General features: G+C 45.7%; 1 protein-coding gene across 21 annotated transcripts in view; it reads left to right on the forward strand.

Moving 5' to 3' along the window:
* The window catches only part of LOC115205349 (protocadherin gamma-C5), a 203381-nt gene that overhangs the window by 155527 nt on the left and 23687 nt on the right, over nt 1-24167 (forward strand). The window contains exon 1 of one of the 21 annotated variants that reach the window (XM_029771230.1): nt 12487-15147. The exons of 17 other annotated variants lie outside the window; for them this stretch is intronic. In XM_029771230.1, the coding sequence (XP_029627090.1) occupies nt 12697-15147 (2451 nt within the window). In that variant the 5' untranslated portion in view covers nt 12487-12696. Of the gene's footprint in view, nt 1-12486; nt 15148-15931; nt 18871-20245; nt 22914-24167 lie in introns of those variants that run through there. 3 more of the 21 variants (XM_029771229.1, XM_029771227.1, XM_029771228.1) reach the window with 3 other exon arrangements.

The following is a 24167-nucleotide window of genomic DNA, read 5'->3' on the forward strand; positions in this document are numbered from 1 at the left end:
TGGGCTGGACTAGACGAGACTGGACTGGACTAGGGCCTGCAGAGGGTTTATTCTCTCACACACACACACTGCACTATTTTTAACACCGACCTAAATTCCTTTCTCTCAAACACTGCTGTTACTGTATATTCCTGACTTTGAACCGTGTTCATACAGAGAGCGAGAGATGGAGAGAGGAGAGAGAGAGGAGAGGAGATTGAGGAGTGGTAGAGATGAGAGAGGAATCGGACTGAAAGAGGTGGGAAATGTGTTGGAGAGAAGGATTGAGGATGGGGAGAGGCAGTAGCAGGGAGCCAGAGAGAGGGAGGGTGTGGGGGAGGGGAAGATATGTGTTGTAGCTGGCCTCATCCACTGTTCATGCGCAGCAGCACTGCGTTAGTGAGGCACGGCAGCCATTTTGCACCATAAGATGCAGTGTTTGTAGGGGAATAGGCTCCTCATAACCTCTAAGGTAGAAAGGGATGGATAAACAACTATAAATAATTGAGTGTGGATATAAATGAGGCAGGGCTCGATACAGGGAAAGATAGAAATAGGGACAGATAGAAATAGGGACAGATAGAAATAGGGACAGATAGAAATAGGGACAGATAGAAATAGGAACAGATAGAAATAGGGACAGATAGAAATAGGGACAGATAGAAATAGGGACAGATAGAAAAAGGAACAGATAGAAACAGGGACAGATAGAAACAGGGAAAGATAGAAATAGGAACAGATAGAAATAGGAACAGATAGAAATAGGGACAGATAGAAATAGGGACAGATAGAAATAGGAACAGATAGAAATAGGGACAGATAGAAACAGGGAAAGATAGAAATAGGGACAGATAGAAATAGGAACAGATAGAAATAGGGACAGATAGAAACAGGGAAAGATAGAAATAGGGGAAGACAGAAATAGGGGAAGATAGAAATAGGGGAAGATAGAAATAGGGGAAGACAGAAATAGGGGAAGACAGAAATAGGGGAAGATAGATGCAGGGAAAGATAAAAATAGGGGAAGATAGAATTAGGGGAAGATAGAAATAGGGAAAGATAGATGCAGGGAAAGATTGATGCAGGCAGAAAGAAAATGACAGTATATGACATCCAGCCAAAAAGATGAGAGGAATCTGTTTTAGCGCTTAACGAGAGAGACAGCGAGAGAGATGCAGAGAGAGAAAGTTGAGAAAACCACTGTGTTGAAAGGAGAGAGAGACAGAGAGACAAATGAGAAAACTACTGTGTTGAAAGGAGAGAGAGACAGAGAGACAGATGAGAAAACTACTGTGTTGAAAGGAGAGAGAGACAGAGAGACAGATGAGAAAACTACTGTGTTGAAAGGAGAGAGAGACAGAGAGACAAATGAGTAAACTACTGTGTTGAAAGGAGAGAGAGGAACAGAGAGACAAATGAGAAAACTACTGTGTTGAAAGGAGAGAGAGAGACAGATGAGTAAACTACTGTGTTGAAAGGAGAGAGAGACAGATGAGTCAACTACTGTTCTGAAAGGAGAGAGAGAGACAGATGAGTAAACTACTGTTCTGAAAGGAGAGAGAGAGACAGATGAGTAAACTACTGTGTTGAAAGGAGAGAGAGAGACAGATGAGTAAACTACTGTGTTGAAAGGAGAGAGAGACAGATGAGTCAACTACTGTTCTGAAAGGAGAGAGAGAGACAGATGAGTAAACTACTGTTCTGAAAGGAGAGAGAGAGACAGATGAGTAAACTACTGTGTTGAAAGGAGAGAGAGAGACAGATGAGTAAACTACTGTGTTGAAAGGAGAAAGAGACAGATGAGTAAACTACTGTTCTGAAAGGAGAGAGAGAGACAGATGAGTAAACTACTGTGTTGAAAGGAGAGAGAGACAGATGAGTAAACTACTGTGTTGAAAGGAGAGAGAGAGACAGATGAGTAAACTACTGTGTTGAAAGGAGAGAGAGACAGATGAGTAAACTATTGTGCTGAAAGGAGAGAGAGAGACAGATGAGTAAACTACTGTTCTGAAAGGAGAGAGAGAGACAGAGACAGATGAGTAAACTGTGCTAGATTCCTCTATATGATGCTAGTATAGTGACATGTTGTTTGTATCACTGAGGAGAGCTCCTCGATCCCTCTTTCTCCTCCCTCACCACAGACATCATAAAGGGGTCATTAGAGCTCCGTGGCCCGCAGGCCTCCATGTTTACTGGGTGATGCACACACAGGAAGGAAATGCCCTCCATATAGCTCTCACATGCAGCCCATAATACTAATCCCACACACCAGGCCACTGCCACACACAGCAAGTAACCAGGCCAACCGATTGGAAACACTCTTTTCACGGCACTTCGATACCGAAGGGACTTTTTCGTAGCAGGTTAGGAGAATTAACATAGCAGGTTAGGAGACTTAGGTGAAGATTAGGAAATGGGTTAGGGTTAGCGAAAATGCTCTCCTAACCTGCCACGAAAATCACTTTGTATCGAAGTGGCGTGAAAAGAGTGTGTCCCGCCAACTGATAGGTTACCTCATAAAATAGGTGATGGTCACACTCTTTTTCACTACGTGGTGATCCTATTGTATGTCAATGTTGTTCAATTCTTTAGTAGGGGGTCATGATGCTGGCTTTATTGTATGGGGGGGACATAGTATGTAATGCTAGAGGTGGTGTAGTTTCAGTCAGAGTTGCAGATGGAGGGTGTGGCCCTGGCATAGACAACAGGCATGCTGTTTGTGTACATACTGCACAGGCATGCTGTTTGTGTACATACTGCACAGGCATGCTGTTTGTGGACATACTGTACAGGCATGCTGTTTGTGTACATACTGCACAGGCATGCTGTTTGTGTACATACTGCACAGGCATGCTGTTTGTGTTGAATGTTTCTGTGTAGAAGAGTAGCATCTCATAAACATCTGACATGACACAAAAACAGGAGGTTCCCTCTGGAAACAGTCTATCATCATTATCACCCAACATCTGGGTCCGTTTTACCCGTTTAAACCACTTTTTAACCACTAAACCCTGGTTCTCAGGCTTGTCAGCGAGGAAGGCTTTTGCTATGGACCCTTGAACTGTAGTCCTCTGGAGCAGAATTTAGCAGTCCCCTGCCTTGGCAGCCATTTTGGATCCCACCCTGAGCCGAGGTCCTGTAGTTTCTAGACCTTGTGACTGTCCACATTGAAATGGGAAGAAACTGCTTTCCCACAGCTGTTGTTTATACTGTACTTCCTTCCTCACTGGCCAAGTCATCTGGTAAGCAGCTGTTTCTCTACAGTGTGTTGCTCTGTCTGAAGAGTAACGTTGGACTTTGAGCAGTGTCTGAGCATGGTTGCTGTGTATGGTGATCAGGATGCATTGAGCTGTGTGTGTGTGTGTGTGTGTGCTTGCTTCTTATCTAGCCTTCTGGAAAGTGGGGTTAGAAGTTCTGATTCCTCTGCTCCTCCTCCCCCATTAAGATCCTTGATTAGATATCAGGGATGTCTGGAGGATTTGTGAGGGACTTTATCCTCTCTCTCACACACCTGCACACACTCAAATATTCTGCTAAGGGGAGTTGAGACCGCACTCACAGTTTGTCAGCTCTATCCATAAGTCTGTGTAGTGACTGTGTGTGATCTGATGGAAGTAAAGAGAAGCTGGAACAGTACCTTTTCTTTAATCATCCTTCCTTGTGGAATCACTCCAACAGTATGGTGTCATCTCAGTTCAACTCTGCTTCTACTGCCATGTACCCCTGAATACGTATCATCTATACCCTCAGTCTATTTCAGTCATGACAGTAAACCCTCAGGCTCTCAGCTGTGGTGATCTGCTGTTCTGGTTTCTCTGGCCTGGTAGTAAGAGTGTCCTGTTTCCCTGCAGTGGCCTACAGCCCAACAGTCCTACAGTCCTTCCATCCTACAGGCCAAGGGGCACAGTCCTACAGTCTTATAGTCCCAGGCTGTCTCAATAGTCTACAGCCAAAGGTTCCTTTGCCTCTCTACATTCAATGGACAAAAATTAGAATGAAAAGGGGGCCATGTTGTGTACGTGCTTTCAGTGTGCAGGCCTGAAGAGGCCTGAAGAGGCCTGAAGAGGCCTGAAGACAAGCGAGGCAGTTTTGGCTCTGATGATGAGGCAGATGTCCTCTGAACACTGAGTCTCAGGTGCTCAAAGCAGTCATTGGCATTATGAGTATTAACCTGGCCTGGCCTGACCTGGCCCTTTGAGCAATGTGCAGGGAACTGGGCACATACATACATACATACATACATACATACATACATACATACATACATACATACATACATACATACATACATACATACATACATACATACATACATACATACATACATAATGAACACCTGCTCTTTCCATGACATAGACTGACCAGGTGAAAGTTATGATCCCTTATTGATGTCCCCTGTTTAATCCACTTCAATCAGTGTAGATGAAGGGGAGGAGACAGGTTAAATGAAGATTTTTAAGCCTTGAGACAATTGAGACATGGATTGTGTATGTGTGCCATTCAGAGGGTGATTGGGCAAGACAACATTTTTAAGTGTATTTGAACAGGGTATGGTAGTAGGAGCCAGGCACGCTGGTTTGAGTGTGTCAAGAACTGCAACACTGCTGGGTTTTTCACGCTCAATAGTTTCCTGTGTGTATCAAGAATGGTCCACCACCCAAAGGACATCCAGCCAACATGACACAACTGTGGGAAGCATTGGAGTCAACATGGGCCAGCATCCATGTGGAACACTTTTGACACCTTGTAGTGTCCATGCCCCGACGAATTGAGTCTGTTCTGAGGACGAATGGGGGTGCAACTCAATATTGGGAAGGTGTCCTTAATGTTTTGTACACTCAGTGTATATTAAGGACCACATTCACCTGTTATATTACTCTTAGGTCTAGGTGCTCTTGTATTCCCCAGATGGAGTTGTGTGTGTGGTGTGTTTCTATTGGTTTTTATACACTGCTTGTTTGTGTGTTATTTGTGTTACTGTTCCAGTAGTGATGCCCATGGAGTCTGGACTCGCTCCTCCTCTGGAAAGGATTACACCAGAGATTATACAGGCCAGTGTAACAGTAAGGCTCAGCCAGAATTGTCTTGTACGTCACATACTGTTAGACGCCGTCTGAGTCACAGACATTCACATGATACACACTCCGCGATGCACACACACACTGGGTGATAGTCCTGAGGTCAGGGCATGTGGGTAGTGGTGTGTGATGCTGTTCTGATCTGTCAGGCTGGATAGACTCACTGCAGCCATTTTGCTGGGAGTCAGGCTGAGCCCTGACACAACAGTAGCAGGAAGAAAGAGTTAGTATGCACTAAGTGGCTACTGCATGTAGTCAATATGATTGTTAATGTCATCACAATGATGGTTATCGTTAATAGTCTCAATGTCCTTATTGTCATGATCATTACCAGTGATGATGTCCGTGGATAAAAGTAGTGGTGACAGCGATAATCATTTTGGGGATGGTTCAACATGTATGTTTGTCTGTTGGTGAGCTGTTTCCTCTGTAAGGCATTCTGGATTTGTTGGTCCTCTCCTTTTTCTTCCTGATCTCGTTGTTTCTCTGCTTCTCTCCCCTCCCCCTCTCCAGCTGCACCGTTCTGATTCAGTGAGTGTGAGAGAGCTGGAGGAGAGAGCGAGAGGAAGAGGGAGAGCGAGATCTCCTCTGCTCGTTCCAAAACATGGTGTACTGTGTGCATAATACCATGGACGCATTTGGGCGTCCAAAGTCACACCTGTGTTGTGTTTATCAGAGGAGCTCTTTTTCCCTCTGGTCTCTTTATGTAACTGGTCAGTAGGTTATTGCTGCTGTCCACAAGCCTGTACATTCTTAACTTAGATACGCTACTAATTGTATTGGTGCCTTGGTAAGTGATGAATGATTAGAAGAGAGGGCTGTACAGTGTATGAGGAACCTTTTAGACACCCTATCACCCTTCCTTTCTCTCTTCTCCATTCTGTTTTCTACATACTTCTTTTTTTTCCACTCTCAGGAAGAGAGGTGGGATGTGTTACCGTAGCAACAAGCTGACTCACTGTCAGGACTGTACCATTGTGGTGCGGTACACAGGGGGGCATCAGCAGATGCAGTGTCTGCTGTCTGATAGGATACAGGCAGCTGTGGGCTTTAAAGAGGGCAGACGCACCCCTGTTTAGGACACAGAGGTGCAGTGTCCTTGGGCTCAGAGCTGGATTGGTGGGAGAGAGGGTGTATGACAGGGTGGAGTGGGGGTACATTGAAGGCTCTACCTCTCTGTTTCCGTAAGATGGACGCTGCCCTGCCCTGAATACCTTTCACGGTTTCACCTCCCTGTTGCTCTGACTAGGAATGTGAAAACGCTGTCTAAACTAAACCCTCAAGGCTCTGTAGATGTTGTGTCCTTTGATCACAGGCTATACATTGATTTTCTAGTGACTGGTACATGTGCATTCTTGTGTGTGTATCATAGTGGTTATCAATGTCTAACACACAGTACCACCAGCTCTGTTCCTCTATCAGACGCACAGCGTGAAAGCAAGTAATTAATAAAGAGTACATAATACCTGGGCATCTCCTCGAGTGCACCTGCTGTTCCTGTGTTCCTCTGCAGCATAGCAACGTCCTGTACTGCAGCAATGTGATGTTATCCTGCAGCAGCTCTGGGACAGAACCCCCCCCCCCTCTCCCCCAGGGACTCACTGCATCTGAAATGGCAGCCTATTCCCAATATAGTGCACTACTTTGGACCAGGTTCCCATAGAACTCTGGTCAAAGTAGTGCACTACATAGGGAATAGGGAGCCATATTGGACACACCCTCAGTCCTCTTTAAATGGCGCTATCAGCCTCCTGGCTGGGACATGCAGATGATGATCAACTCCCCTGTTCACACTCCTGTTTTAGAGAGGCTGGGTCAATAAGGGTGTTGTATTTCTCTTTCATTAAGTCTTCTCCTCTGTAACCACCCTCTCAATTCAATCACATTTATGGGCATGGGAAACATTTGTTTACATTGCCAAAGCAAGTGAACTAGATAAAAAAAAACGGAAGTGAAATAAACAATAAAAATTAACAATAAATATTACACTCACAGAAGTTCCAAAAGAATAAAGACATTTCAAATATATGATGTCTATGTACAGTGTTGTAACGATGTGCAAATAGTTAAAGTACAAAAGGGAAAATATGGGTTGTATTTAACAATGGTGTTTGTTCTTCACTGGTTGCCCTTTTCTTGTGACAACAGGTCACAAATCTTGCTGCTGTGATGGCCCACTGTGGTATTTCACCCAGTAGATATGGGAGTTTATCAAAATCGGTTTGTTTTCAAATTCTTTGTGGGTCTGTGTAATCTGAGGGAAATATGTGTCTCTAATATGGTCATTCATTTGGCAGGAGGTTAGGAAGTGCAGCTCAGTTTCCACCTCATTTTGTGGGCAGTGTGCACATATCCTGTCTTCTCTTGAGAGCCAGGTCTGCCTACGGCGACCTTTCTCAATAGCAAGGCTATGCTCACTGAGTCTGGACATAGTCAAAGTTTTCCTTGTTTTTGGGTCAGTCACAATGGTCAGATATTCTGCCACTGTGTACTCTCTGTTTAGGGACAAATACCATTCTAGTTTGCTCAGTTTGTTTTTTGCTAATTCTTTCCAATGTGTCAAGTAATTATCTTTTTGTTTTTTCATTAAACTAATTGTCTAATTGTGTTGCTGTCCTGTGGCTCTGTGGGGTCTGTTTGTGTTTGTGAACAAAGCCCCAGGACCAGCTTGCTTAGGGGACTTATCTCCAGGTTCATCTCTCTGTAGGTGATGGCTTTGTTATGGAAGGTTTGGGAATCGCTTCCTTTTAGGTGGTTGTAGAATTTTACAGCCCTTATCTGGATTTTGATAATTAGCAGGTATCGGCCTAATTCTGCTCTGCATGCATTATTTGGTGTTTTATGTTGTACACAAAGGATATTTATGCAGTCTCAATTTGATGTTTGTCCCATTTTGTGAATTCTTGGTTGGTGAGCGGACCCCAGACCTCACAACCATGAAAGGGCAATGGGTTCTATAACTGATTCAAGTATTTTTTGGCAGATCCTAATTGGTATGTGGAATTCTGTTCTTTTTGATGGCATAGAAGGCCCTTCTTGCCTTGTCTCTCAGCTCATTCACAGCTTTGTGGAAGTTACCTGTGGCGCTGATGTTTAGGCCGAGGTATGTATAGTTTTTTGTGTGCTCTAGGGCAACAGTATCTAGATGGAATTTGTATTTGTGGTCCTGGCAACTAGACCTTTTTTGGAACACCATTATTTTGGTCTTACTGAGATTTACTGTCAGGGCCCAGGTCTGACAGAATCTGAGGAGAAGATCTAGGTACTGCTGTAGGTCCTCCTTGGTTGATGACAGAAGCACCAGATCATCAGCAGTAGACATTTGACTTCAGATTCTTGTGGTGACCTGGTCTCTCTGTCTCTTTCTGTCTCTCTCTCTCTGTCTCTCTCTCGCTCTCTCTGTCTCTCTCTGTCTCTCTGTCTGTCTCTCTCTCTGTCTCTCTCTGTCTCTCTCTCTGTCTCTCTGTCTCTCTCTCTGTCTCTCTCTCTCTCTGTCTCTCTGTCTCTCTGTCTCTCTGTGTGTGTGAACAAAGAAGCACACCTCACATATAGCAGACAAATTACTTATTTGTATTGTTTTGATATTAGCCCACCTTTCTTTGACGCACACAAACAGTTGACATAGCAGATCGTCTCTGGGAACATCATCATTTGGCCAAAAGTCACAGGTCTCACAGTGCATATCATCACTCTCACCCACTCTGGAGTCAATCAAGGCTACATTGCCGTCGTAAGGTGACCGGTAAGTATCAGGGATGTGTCTGTCCCAAGACACACTTTGTGTGCTAACCCACGTCTCTTTTGTCTCTCTGTTCTTCTCTTCCATGTCTCTCCTTTGCTGCTGTTGCGGACATGTCTTCTGTTACTCACCCGGCTCTCCAAATAAGGTAAGAAATACTTTAAGTTAGAAGGACTCCACCATCACACCTCCATGACCTGACTGACTGAAATGACCTCATAGAAACGGACAGAGTAAGACAACGAAGCACCTTTATGATCCACATACAGTGGCACCCAGCACTGAGTGTTATTCCACCAGTAGCTGGGAAGATGGACTGTATATCATTTGCACATAATAAACTATACATTGCCATGCAATCCACAGTTCCAAACAAAGGAAAGGGACTGAATATAAGGCTGGAGCCTTTCATTATATGGGTGGATGATGTGTGGATACCAGATTCTATGTTGGCAGATACGTTTGAAAGCGTTGCAATGTAGAGAGAGTCTATAAGGACATATAGATGACTAAATCTCTGTAGTGACTCCGTGTTGGCACGTCAGAACAAATCTGACAACGATCAGAGTATGATGGATGTTCAAACACGATGTTTATCCTACGTTACTAAATGTTTTTAGACGTAAGTATGTTGTGGCGTAGGTAGCCTACTGCTTTCGGCACCCGATTTGGCAGTGCATTTAAAATAATAGGTTTATAAAACAAAATGATTTGCTCGATCAAAATTATGTTATTGGAAAATATTTGGATTGTTTATTAAGGCAGAACGTTTTTCTGTTTGAATCGAGAGAGAAGAGGAGGTTAGCAAGGGTATGTTGTGGTTGTGTTTTCGAAAGTCTTTGTTTGGGAAGGACTCAGACTGTGTCTGTGCAGCAGCCACCACGCGGTCGCCCACATTTCAGCAGCAGCGCGAGCTGTCCACCCGTGTGGTGCTGAAACGCGCTTCAGAGCTCAGTGGAAGCGCGTTCCCCCTCCCTCTCTCGCTCTCTCTACCGACCTCCGTCGTTCTGTCAAACTCGGATTATCTAATAGCAAAGCTGATATATTCTTTTCATATTTAGATACATTCGTTGCACTATTGTGATATGATGTAAGCTACGGCTTGTGATTTGTATAATAATATAGCGTTCATTTTCACTGGAGGTTTTGCTTTTTTTTCATTGCGGATATAAATAATTCCGTCAGATGCCAGTGTTGCTAGGCAGACCTTGAGGGATGACGAAATCGCGCAACCCTTTAATCTCGGAGACCCGATTGGTGGTCGACCAAAACAAAAGTGTCGATAGAATATGTCCAAATCCAAAATATTAGGGCGGTCTATTAAGCTTTCAGCTAATTAGTTAATGTAATGGAAATAGGCTAGTGGAGTGTGTGGGAGAGCGATCTCCGCTCCCCCTCTCTTTTCATTTGCTCTACAGACCTCATGCAGATATTTTTAAGACGGCTTGTGGAATGTATTTTTATTCGGAGCCACGTGTGTTGCTCTGATGACGTGCTCAGGCTGCGCTTGCTTTCTGTTACCACAGGACGGCAACCGAGAGCCTTTGTCTCCCACACAGACACCAGGAAGCATTGAGACCGTGGAGATACACTGTATGATACCTAGAGTTTTAGAACCACCACTTTACAACCCATAATACCTCTTTTAACTCTGCAATTATTTACAGTACAGCTGTGCACATACTAGTATTCCATCTGGAATTTATTTATAACAATTTAATAAGAACATTTAGAACCTTCACCAGCTGATAATGGTAAAAGATCATTATCGGCTACTAATAGTGAGTAATGTAAATTGTATAGTAGCAGTACTACTAGTATTACACATGAAATGGAGTACTGTTCTTTCCCCATGTTGAATTGCTATGGTGCTTCATCGGTTTCCCACGTGCTGATATTTTCACTGTAGCTATAAATGACAGCTAAATCCTGATGTTTAACTCATGTTAGATGCTGTGCACCAATAGCGTGCAGAACTGTACATTGAGATCTGGGGGGGGGGGGGGTCAGTACGTTCAGGAACCTCTGAGACTAGTATTAGGGTGCTTGATATTAACGACAACGCACCACTGTTTGAGCGACAGCTTTACGATGCTAGTGTTAACGAAATTGTTGCTCATGTCACTGTGATTTTACGCGTAAAAGCGACAGATCCAGATGAAGAACGTAATGGGGATATCGAGTAGGTCTTTGTCGATCAAACGCCAGACTCAGTGGCAACATTATTTGAAATGCACCATTTATCTGGGGTAATTATCGTAAAAGGTGAACTAGATAATGAAAAAACGTATTCACATGTATTTGACGTTATTGCTAAAGACAAAGGCAACCCAGAGATGGATGGGCATTGTGGTGTTCAACTTAAAATAACAACATCCCAGAGAGCATTGTGACGTCTCTAAGTACTACTGTTCCGGAGGATTCGCCTATCAGGAAGGGGACAGCTCTGACAAGCGCTAAAGACCCAGATTCAGGAAGGGGACAGCTCTGACAAGCGCTAAAGACCCAGATTCAGGAAGGGGACAGCTCTGACAAGCGCTAAAGACCCAGATTCAGGAAGGGGACAGCTCTGACAAGCGCTAAAGACCCAGATTCAGGAAGGGGACAGCTCTGACAAGCGCTAAAGACCCAGATTCAGGAGACAATGGGAAGGTGAGGTTGAGCGTGTCCCCAACGTCTCCATTCAAATTGAACCCGTCCGTATCCAAGCATTATGCACTGGTAACTAACGCACCTCTTGACAGTGAGCGTCACTCCCAGTATAGAGATCAGCGCAGGAAAAAAACCTCTATCCAGCAAGAAAACTATCACTGTTGATGTGTTGGATGTGAATGACCATCTACCGCTATCCTCTCAGCCTTCCTACCCAGTATATGTAAAAGACAATTACACACCGGGGAAAATATTATTTTCAATCTCCGTTACTGATCCACACCCGGGGGATAGTGCCAAGATTTCCTACTCCGTCCTAGACTCCAAAGTGCAGGACGTGTCTGTCTCCTCCTGTGTGACACAGAAACACATGCAGATCCAGCTCAACACTGACGGACCTATTAAATACGTGGAGGTCCTGGGAGGGGACATGTTGTCTCAGAGTCAGTCCTTCAGGTCCTGTCTCTCTCCCATGTCAGAGTTCAGTGATTTCACCTTCGTTAAGCCCAGCAGCACCACTCTTTTGTTTCAACATTGCACACATCAATGCTTGTTATTTTAGATTCAGAACAAAGGTCGGTTGATAAATAATGAATAACTGGGTCACCGAATTTAGAGATATTTTGATGTATTTTTTCTGCCACTCAATTATTATTTTATGTAAACTATAAGAGATCTAGTCAAATGTATTTTCTTCCAAGCAAGGGGCTCTATTGGAATGCCAATGTGTTGGTATCTGTGCGCAAAGTCACACTATATTTCCGACGCTGCTTCACACATTTATGAATTCTTAAGTATAACCTACCTCTGGACTTTCCATAATATTTTTCACATCAATATAGACAGTGTATTATTGTTCAATGGAAAATACAGTCCTTCACTCTCTCTCTGTGTGCTGTGTCAGAGCGCTTGGACAGCTCCTGCTCTGCCTTTAAAAAGTCTGTTATTTTGGCCTCTCATTGGGTGTTAGAGATGTACGCTGTGCACCAATAGCGTGCAGAACTGTACAAAGAGATCTACTCCCTCCCCCAGCCTCAGCACAGTAACCCTTACACTACTCTGAGCTGGAGGAGAGAGGGGGAGCAGTCATACACACGGAGATACAACATCCTCTAAACACATCCTTATCGTGATACAAAATTAACGAAAAAATGCTAAATGAAATATGCATTCTGGAGAGGTATTTTGATATGAAACTCTTTGTTCTGGACAGTATTTAAGTGGGAATTGTGTTATAACGGATCAGGGATGACAAAGAGAATGGGATACCGAGACTGGGGATGGCTGGCTCTTTGGTGGCATAATTTCTTTCTCTTGTGGAGTACAATAGACGGACAGACTCGCTACACCATCCCGGAGGAACTGAAACAGGGCTCTGTGGTAGGAAATCTAGCCAAAGATCTGGGGTTGGGACTATCTGAGATATTTGACCGTAAACTGCGTGTCGCTTCTGAGGCTGGTAAGCAGTACTTCAGTGTGGATGCAGGGAAGGGCGAGCTGGTCGTCAATGAGAGAATAGACAGAGAGACTTTATGTGGACAAAGCGCCAGCTGCGTTTTACCTCTGCAGGTTGTCATTGAGAACCCGTTACAGTTGTATCGAATTGAGGTGGAAATACGAGACATAAATGACAATTCACCAAATTTTATAACAAAGGAACTCACGTTGAAAATAGCAGAATCTGTTGTTGTAGGCAGACGATTTTCTTTGGAGAGCGCAGAGGACCCAGATGTGGGAAGTAACGCACTCAAGTATTACACTATTAGTAAAGACGAGTGCTTTAGTTTAAAGGTAAAAGACCTTAGTAATGGAAGAAAAGCCCCAGAGTTAGTATTAGAAAAACCTCTAGATCGAGAGAAACAAGCTGTCCATCAGCTACTATTAACTGCATTAGATGGGGGGAGTCCTGTCAGATCCGGGACGTCACAGATAACTATTACAGTGCTTGATGTAAACGACAATTTTCCAGTGTTTGAAAAGGCATTGTACAAAGTTTCCATAAACGAAAATAGTCCAAAAGGTACTTTTATGGTCAAACTTAAAGCGATAGACATAGACGATGTTCAAAATGGGAAGGTGAAGTATTCATTTGGTGAGCGCACCCCCAGTGCTGTGCTTTCTATATTTGACATTGATTCAGACACAGGGGAGATATTTTTGAAAGGAGAATTAGATTTCGAAAATGCTGCTACATATGAAATTGATATCAGTGCAAAAGATAACGGCACTCCGGAAATGGAGGGACAATGTAGTGTTCAGGTGGAGGTAGTTGACGTAAACGACAACCCTCCTGAAATCATTTTTACCTCCAAGCCGAGTCCGTTGCGCGAAGACGCGCCAAGTGGCACAGTAGTGGCTTTGATCAGTGCCCGGGACCTAGACTCCGGGAATAACGGTAACGTAACGTTACAGCTCCCGCGACACTATCCTTTTAAACTGAAACCGTCCTTTTCTAATAATTACGCAGTGGTCACCAGTGGTGTTTTAGACCGAGAGAGCTTCTCAGAGTATAATATTGAGATAACAGCCACTGATTCGGGCTCCCCTCCCCTGACTACCAAGAAAACTATACCTGTCAGTATCGTTGATGTCAACGACAACCCCCCTAAATTCACTCAGTCCTCCTATGATGTCTATTTAAAAGAGAACGGACTACCAGGATCCACGCTCTCCTCAGTATCCGCATCTGACCTGGATTTCGGGGATAATGCCAAGATCTCCTACTCCATCCTAGACTCCAAAGTGCAGGGCGTGTCTGTCTCCTCCTATGTGTATATGAACTCTGATAACGGCAGCATCTACACCATGCACTCGTTTGACTATGAGACACTGAAGGTGTTTCAGATTCTGGTGCAGGCAAAGGACCACGGCTCTCCGTCTCTGAGCAGCAACGCCACTGTCCATGTTTTTATCCTGGACCAGAACGACAATGCCCCCGCTGTTATTTACCCCTCCGCTGCCCTGGGCTCGCTCTCTCACCAGAAGATGCCCCGCTCCGCTAAAGCAGGCCACCTGGTTACTAAGGTAACGGCCGTGGACGCAGACTCGGGCCATAACGCCTGGATCTCGTATAATCTGGCGGAGGCCACAGACGCGTCTCTGTTCAATGTCAATCTTTACACAGGGGAGGTGAGGACTAAACGCGCTGTGTCCGAGCAGGATGACTCCTCTCAGAGGCTGCTTATAGAGATAAAGGACGACGGGGAACCGGTACAGTCTTCTACGGTCACAGTGGCCATACTGGTAGAGGACGGGTTCCAAGAACCCATCTTGGACCTCCGGCAGAAAGCGCCAGAGCCCGGAAAGAATAGCGGGAGAATCACCCTGTATTTGATCCTCTCTCTGGCCTCGGTGTCCATGCTGTCTCTGGTGACTTTTTTCATCTTAGCGGTCAAGTGCGTTAGAAACAGCAGGAGCAGCGGTAGTTGCTGCATGAGACTGGACGACTTGGACGGCTACAATAACCCCAATAGAAACCTGCAGATCCAGCTCAACACTGACGGACCTATTAAGTACGTGGAGGTCCTGGGAGGGGACATGTTGTCTCAGAGTCAGTCCTTCAGGTCCTGTCTCTCTCCCATGTCAGAGTTCAGTGATTTCACCTTCGTTAAGCCCAGCAGCACCACTGACTTTAAGGAGATGATCAACATCCTAGACGCGTCTTTACCTGACAGCGCCTGGACCTTTGAAAGCCAGCAGGTGAGCAGTGAACGGTAGTTGATTGTGACAATCATGATGTTCGAATGTAGACTGTTTAGTGACGTCATTAATCACCATTAGAAGAATACGTAACAAAATAACCTCCACTGGTGTCTTTCATTCCAGAAATCATAGCTGTTGTTTTGGGTGGTTGTTTAGATTGAATAAGAATATTGTGTAGCTAGCGCATAGTTTATGCTCAGTATTTTGTCATGTATTAGAGGAAGTAGGCGCAGTGAAAAACCTTACAATAATATGAATCGAAATCATGGTTTCAGTTTTTCATAATACAATTATGTAAAAACTATTATCAGCTGGTTACTCTTAATATTGAACTGCTGACGTAGGCAGCTCTCTCCAACGGATGATTAGAAAAAGCCCAGGAATCCCCTGGTCATAATCATCAGTGACTCTGAGAGATAATGTTTCTGTGGGTGTTAAACGTGGTGGTAGTTGTATTGTGACCCTGATTAACATAATGAAGATGCTCTGGTATCTGACCACGCAATGGGGGCTGACGGGTTTCAGCACCACCAGTGTGGACGGCGACACCCCCTCGGAATCAACGGTGGGATTTTGTGGGCTCATGGCAGGCTAACAGAGAAATATATTTACAGTTGTTGTACATTTTTTAATTGTACAATTGCTGGTATTTTTATGATTGATTGCAGCTCATTTGATAGTTTATATAAACTTAGTAGTAAAAAAAAGTATTTCCTTCCACTGGGCTCTTTTTAGAATGACTGTTTTGGATGAAGTCTGTGAGCAATAGAATATTTTATTTTCCATCCTGGTTCACACCTTTACACATTCTGAGTCATAGGCTTACCTCTTGGCTGCCCATAGGATGTTGTACATCAATATGAACACTATATCATTGCACGGGATAATGGTACTCTCTCTGTGTGCTGTCAGTTAGAGCGCGTGGGTAGTGTGACTGCTGTGGCTTTAAGAGGTCTGTACTGTTGGCCTCTCATTGGGTGTTAGAGATGTACGCGGTGCACCAATAGTGTGCAGAACTGTCAAAAGAGATCTACTCCCTCCCCCAGCCTCAGCACAGTAACCCTTACACTACTCTGAGCTGGAGGAGAGAGAGGGATGCGCTTACATACACGGAAAGACTATATACTCTAAACACAACGTCCATATCGTGATAAAACATTTATGGAAAAAAAATGCTAAATGGAATATACATTCTGGAGATGTGTTTTGATATGAAACTCTTTGTTCTGGACAGTATTTAAGTGGGAATTGTGTTATAACGGATCAGAGATGACAAAGAGAATGGGATACCGAGACTGGGGATGGCTGGCTCTTTGGTGGCATAATTTCTTTCTCTTGTGGAGTACAATAGACGGACAGACTCGCTACACCATCCCGGAGGAACTGAAACAGGGCTCTGTGGTAGGAAATCTAGCCAAAGATCTGGGGTTGGGACTATCTGAGATATTTGACCGTAAACTGCGTGTCGCTTCTGAGGCTGGTAAGCAGTACTTCAGTGTGGATGCAGGGAAGGGCGAGCTGGTCGTCAATGAGAGAATAGACAGAGAGACTTTATGTGGACAAAGCGCCAGCTGCGTTTTACCTCTGCAGGTTGTCATTGAGAACCCGTTACAGTTGTATCGCGTTGAGGTAGAAATACAAGATATGAATGACAACTCCCCTAGTTTTCCTTCAAAACAACATACATTAGAGATAGCAGAATCTACTGCGGCAGGTGTACGTTTTCCATTAGAAAGCGCACAAGACCCAGATGTTGGAAGTAATTCTCTAAAATCATATACTCTTAGTAAGGACGAATGTTTTACTTTAAAATTAAAAGAAATCACTGGTGGAAGAAAAGTGCCAGAACTGGTTTTGACTAAACCTCTGGACAGAGAGAAAAAAGTTGTCCATCAGCTATTATTGACAGCGCTTGATGGGGGCAATCCCATAAGATCCGGAACGGCACAAATAATCATTACAGTGCTTGATAATAATGACAATATTCCCGTTTTTGAAAAAACTGTGTATAAAGTTTATGTAAGTGAAAGTAGCGGGAAGGGTACTTTAATACTACAACCTAAAGCGACAGACATCGACGAGGGCCAAAATGGGGAGGTAGAGTATTCGTTCGGTGTGCACACACCAGATTCCGTGCTGTCTGTATTTGAGATTGATCCTGTGACCGGGAAATTGTTTTTAAAGGGGGAATTAGATTTCGAGAGTGCTGTACATTTTGAAATTGACATCAGCGCGAAAGACAAAGGCACCCCTAAAATGGAGGGACATTGTAGTGTGCAGGTAGAAGTCGTAGACGTTAATGACAACCCTCCTGAAATCGTCCTCACCTCTAAACCGAGCCCTGTGCGCGAAGACGCACCCAGTGGCACAGTAGTGGCTTTGATCAGTGCCCGGGACCTAGACTCCGGGAATAACGGTAACGTAACGTTACAGCTCCCGCGACACTATCCTTTTAAACTGAAACCGTCCTTTTCTAATAATTACGCAGTGGTCACCAGTGGTGTTTTAGACCGAGAGAGCTTCTCAGAGTATAATATTGAGATAACAGCCACTGATTCGGGCTCCCCTCCCCTGACTACCAAGAAAACTATACCTGTCAGTATCATTGATGTCAACGACAACCCCCCTAAATTCACTCAGTCCTCCTATGATGTCTATTTAAAAGAGAACGGACTACCAGGATCCACGCTCTCCTCAGTATCCGCATCTGACCTGGATTTCGGGGATAATGCCAAGATCTCCTACTCCATCCTAGACTCCAAAGTGCAGGGCGTGTCTGTCTCCTCCTATGTGTATATGAACTCTGATAACGGCAGCATCTACACCATGCACTCGTTTGACTATGAGACACTGAAGGTGTTTCAGATTCTGGTGCAGGCAAAGGACCACGGCTCTCCGTCTCTGAGCAGCAACGCCACTGTCCATGTTTTTATCCTGGACCAGAACGACAATGCCCCCGCTGTTATTTACCCCTCCGCTGCCCTGGGCTCGCTCTCTCACCAGAAGATGCCCCGCTCCGCTAAAGCAGGCCACCTGGTTACTAAGGTAACGGCCGTGGACGCAGACTCGGGCCATAACGCCTGGATCTCGTATAATCTAGCGGAGGCCACAGACGCGTCTCTGTTCAATGTCAATCTTTACACAGGGGAGGTGAGGACTAAACGCGCTGTGTCCGAGCAGGATGACTCCTCTCAGAGGCTGCTTATAGAGATAAAGGACGACGGGGAACCGGTACAGTCTTCTACGGTCACAGTGGCCATACTGGTAGAGGACGGGTTCCAAGAACCCATCTTGGACCTCCGGCAGAAAGCGCCAGAGCCCGGAAAGAATAGCGGGAGAATCACCCTGTATTTGATCCTCTCTCTGGCCTCGGTGTCCATGCTGTCTCTGGTGACTTTTTTCATCTTAGCGGTCAAGTGCGTTAGAAACAGCAGGAGCAGCGGTAGTTGCTGCATGAGACTGGACGACTTGGACGGCTACAATAACCCCAATAGAAACCTGCAGATCCAGCTCAACACTGACGGACCTATTAAGTACGTGGAGGTCCTGGGAGGGGACATGTTGTCTCAGAGTCAGTCCTTCAGGTCCTGTCTCTCTCCCATGTCAGAGTTCAGTGATTTCACCTTCGTTAAGCCCAGCAGCACCACTGACTTTAAGGAGATGATCAACGTCCTAGACGCGTCTTTACCTGACAGCGCCTGGACCTTTGAGAGCCAGCAGGTGAGCAGTGAACAACAGCATTGTGACGCATAATATTCCTGACTCTAGTGCTATATGACGTCCTATCAGGAGAATTCAGAGTTCATTTTTCACGTAGCCTATGATGTTATAATCCGTAAGTGAAGATCCACCATCAGTTATGACATCACACCCTGAGAGTGTATGATGAACATTAGCCTGTATTGTGACGTTTAATTGTCCAGGGTGCAATTTATGATATAATAATGTCGGCCTAATATTATATAGTATTAGCGCCAAATCATGCTTACCGGTATGCACATTCACCTCAACGTTGTAGCCTATGAGAAAGGGATGATAATCTTAACCTGCATGTCATATATGGTTGTCGAGTAGTTCCGAAAAATAATACATTTTAAACACTTATCAACTACATAAAAAATGTAGACTTGTGGTTTCATGTAAAACATTTTCTTCATAACGAAAATGTTGAAGACTATTATGATTTGTCAAAATATGAATTTACATCAGACAAATTGTGTTAATAGTTATTAAACCCTCTTTCGTTGATTACTTCATTTAGCATACCAGTGAATTATATGGATTTCTTTAGGCCTATATCGTAGCACTGTAATTTCTCATTAAAGTATTTTGTCAGTACAGTAGGCCTACTAATTTGCACCGGATCAAACGATAAGTGACTTTTGTTATCTAACAGTAAATCGTTCTGGATAAAGGCATCTGCTAAATTACTCAAATGTAAATAAGTGCATATGCCATTTATTAACTGTTGAAGTAGGCCTGTTGTAAGTAGGCCAATGTATTTGTTATAAATGACATTGCTGCCTCCTAGTCAAGACGAGTCTAGGTTACATAATGGTGTATGGTTCAAGCGTTATCAACACTTCTGAAAAGGAAACGCTTTGGAAACATGCCACCTTGCGGCTAAATCTATCATTGCAATTTGACCATCAGTTTATCGCTTCCTTTTTAACGTTGCCTATATTCAGTGGAATAAGTTCCTTTCGTTGACAAAACATAGCAACAAGTTCATACTTACTCTTGTGGTTCATACCTACCCTTGTTTGTCCCGGTCTGTGCAGCATGCCCTTGGAAAAGGCATAAGTCACTTTCTTAAAAAAAAAACCTCAATAATTGTATTTTACGCTTCCCGTTGCCTTTCTGTTGTGCATTCAGAGTTGTTTTGCTTAAAACAATAATGGATTTAGCCTGTAACGTGTCGGTAACTTGGTTGTTAGTGCAAAAGAAGTGCCTCTAAAAAGTTTTCACTCTCTCGGCTTTGTGAAAGAGTTGTTTCTGTATGGGGAGCAAGTCCCGGGTTCTCGGCCAATAGGAAACGGGTCTTTGTGTCTGTGTCCCCGCCCAAGAGGAGCGGAGCAGAGGAGACAGACTGGGGAGAGTTTTAGCCTTCATACAATTTAACTTTCCTCTTTATTTTACATATAACAATTAGGGCGTCATGATTACTTATATACTTCCCGCCGCACTTTTTCTGAAACGGAAGTGTTTACCAACAGCCTGGTACCGTCGTTTTCACGAAACTATGGATTAGTTACGGTAAAGAGGAACTTTTAACTTTTTCCATCCCCCGAACCCCTCTCATAATGGAATCCAGACAGAGGAAGCACTGCGGAGGGTGGCCCGTGCTGAGGCTATGGTTTTCCCTGGCGTGCCTCATGGGCGCGACCGCCCAGCTTAGTTACTCGGTGTCAGAGGAGCTCCGGCCGGGGTCTGTGGTCGGGAATATCGCTAAGGATTTGGGTCTCACCGTTCAAATGATAATTAAGAGAAAATTGCGGGTGGTCTCGGAATCTAACGCGCAGTACTTCGAGGTGAACCAGGCGACTGGGGATTTTATTATTAGACAGACAATTGACAGGGAACACATGTGCGAATTAAGTGCAACATGTTCACTACATGTTGAGATTGTACTCGAGGACCCTTTAGCGATACATCGTGTTCTTGTGGATATTGTGGATGTGAATGACAATGCGCCGCAGTTTTCCACTAAGAATATTTCCTTGGAGATATCAGAGGCGGCCGCGCCGGGCACCCGGTTCCGACTGGAGAGTGCGCACGATCCAGATGTGGGTATCAACTCTCTGCGTACTTATCACCTCGCACCTAACGACCGCTTTGTTTTGAATGTGGAAACGAAAAGTGACGGGAGTAAGTTCCCGGAGTTAGTTTTAGAGAATGCTTTGGATAGGGAGACGCAGGCCTCGTTTCGCCTGTTGCTTACTGCCCTCGACGGGGGACAGCCAGAGAAGTCTGGCTCCACTCTTCTACTCATTAAAATTCTGGACGTCAATGACAACGCGCCCGTCTTTGACAAGTCGGTGAAAAAGGTTAGCGTGTTGGAGAATGTTGAAAAGGGCACTTTAGTAACGAAACTGAACGCGACCGACGCGGATTATGCTCAGAACGGGGAGATCTCCTTCCTGTTTAGTAAATACACGCCGGACCGGGTGCTCAAGCTATTCAGCGTGGATTCGAAAACCGGTGAGGTCCGTGTGAATGGTCACGTGGATTATGAGACAGCGAATGAGTATCACCTCACTGTGCAGGCCAGGGATGGGGGAACCCCCGCCATGGAAGCATCCTGTAACATCAAAGTTGAAGTCACTGACGTGAATGATAACTCTCCGGAGGTGATGTTGACGTCACTGACCAGTCCTATCCAGGAGGACGCAGCACCGGGCACAGTTATCGCCCTCATCAGCGCAAGGGACCTGGACTCTGGTAAGAACGGCAAGGTAACATTAAAGGTCCAGTCTGGCCTGCCCTTCAAACTCAACTCCGCCTTTGGAGAGCACTATAACCTCATTACCTCCGGCAACCTGGACCGAGAGACCATGGCTGATTACACCGTGGTCATCATGGCGACCGATGCTGGCTCCCCTCCCCTGTCGTCGCGTACGACCTTCGTGGTCAAGCTGTCAGACGTGAATGACAACGCTCCGTCGTTCTCCCAGCCCTCCTACTCAGTGGACGTCCCCGAGAACAACGCCCCCAGCACCCCCATCGCCATGGTGATGGCCTCTGACCCGGACATAGGGGACAATGCCCGCGTCTCCTTCTCCATCCTGCCCAGCATGGTCCAGGGCTCACCCATCTCCTCATACGTCTACATCAACCCAGAGACTGGCCACATCTATAGCATGCGCTCCCTGGACCATGAAACCCTCAACGCCTTCCGCATCGAGGTGCAGGCCCGAGACGCCGGGGCGCCGCCCCGGACCGCCAACGTCACGGTGCATGTGTTCGTAGTGGATCTTAACGACAACGCGCCCCTCATCGTGTACCCCCCCTTCCCCCAGGACACGGTGCTGCAGCTCAGTGTGCCGCAGTCGGCTGGGCCAGGGCATCTCATTAATAAACTGCTGGGGGTGGATCCTGATAGTGGTCATAACGCCTGGTTGTTCTACTCCATCGCCCCCGGGCCTCACGCTGCTCTGTTCCTCATCACGCCCCACACCGGCGAGCTCCGCACCACTCGCAAGCTAGCTGAGGAGGAGGGTGGCTCCGCCTATGACGTCATCGTGGTCATCCAGGACAACGGCGAACCTACTCTCTCCACCACTGTGGCCATTACGGTAACCGTGGAGGAGAAGGGCGCCAGCGCCACCCCCATGGACAACCGGAAGACGTCGGTGATGCGGCGGACTGGGATGTCTGACATCACCCTGTACCTCATCATCTCACTGGCCTGCGTCTCGGCCGTGTCCTTCCTCACCTTCCTCATCCTCATGGTCCGATGCCTCCGCCACCGCAGCGACCATGGAGGGACCGGCTGCTGCTACAGCCATTACCGGCCCAGCAGGGCCTACCATCAGAGGCCCAACAAGGACCTCCACCTGCAGCTCAACACAGATGGACCCATCCGTTACATGGAGGTGGTGGGAGGGGCTCAGGACCCCCCAGGAACACGAACATACAGACCCTGCTACTCCACCACCTCCAGCCGCAGTGACTTCATGTTTGTCAAGACACCCATGATGAGCCATAACAACACACTCAGTATGACACTCAACAGGAAGCACCTAATGAACTCAGCCAATGAGGTGAGGGCACCAGGGGGCAGAAGGCAGGGTATTGGTGAGATAACTCTATTAGCCATATCACAGGTGTTTCTGAAAATTTGAGGTCTATACGAACTAGGTTATAACCAGTGGCGGTGAAGGTTTTATCCAAAGATGGTTGTCTTTATTGAGTTAGCTTACCATATTGTATGGAGAATTCAATTCATGGTTATGATACTATCTTTAACATCCAGTCTTGAGCCTGCTCACCTAGATTGACTAAGTCACGTAACAATGCAGTATTTCTCCTAAAGCCTAGTGTTGTTGAGCCTCATCCTTCTCTTTAGGACGTGGTGAAGGGGCCCTCCTTACTGTGTCATCCAGCTAGAGGAGGAAATGAAGGAGAAGAGGAGAGATTTAATATTTCATCTGACCCAAGGCTAGGAAATTAGGTCTCCCTCTCTTTCTGACTTTCAATTACTAAACAAGATCAGCAGGGAAGCACTGTGCTCTGAGAGAATGAGGGAGAGAGGGAATGGATGGATTGGAGGGTAGAGATTGGAGGGAGAGAGGGAATGGATGGATTGGAGGGTAGAGATTGGAGGGAGAGAGGGAATGGATGGATTGGAGGGTAGAGATTGGAGGGAGAGAGGGAATGGATGGATTGGAGGGTAGAGATTGGAGGGAGAGAGGGAATGGATGGATTGGAGGGTAGAGATTGGAGGGAGAGAGGGAATGGATGGATTGGAGGGCAGGGATTGGAGGGAGAGAGGGAATGGATGGATTGGAGGGTAGAGATTGGAGGGAGAGAGGGAATGGATAGATTGGAGGGCAGAGATTGGAGGGAGAGAGGGAATGGATGGATTGGAGGGTAGAGATTGGAGGGAGAGAGGGAATGGATAGATTGGAGGGCAGAGATTGGAGGGAGATAGAGGGGAAGGTTTAGAGTAGACAGATGGAGAGGAGGAGAGTAACGACAGATGGAAATAGAGTAATGGAATAGTGAGATAGGAAGTGGAAGGGAACAGGATGACCGAGAGCGGAAGAGAGAGGGGCTGGAAAAGAGGAGGGGTGTGAGGGACAGGGGGGAGGATAGAACAGAGGGAAGGAAAGGGAGAAGAGGGGGTGAATCAGTCAAAGAGTAAAGCAGAAGCTGAAAAACAGGAATTCCAGAGTCAGCGCTCGACCTCTCACTTCCTGTTGTCCTCTGAACCTTGATTGGTTCCATGCTTCTGAGTCACAAGACAACCATGGCCTCGCCCTGTGTGGACGTCTGTACGCCTGTGGCAGCAGCTC

Source organism: Salmo trutta, chromosome 13 (assembly GCF_901001165.1).
Source record: "Salmo trutta chromosome 13, fSalTru1.1, whole genome shotgun sequence".
Lineage (NCBI taxonomy): Eukaryota > Metazoa > Chordata > Actinopteri > Salmoniformes > Salmonidae > Salmo > Salmo trutta.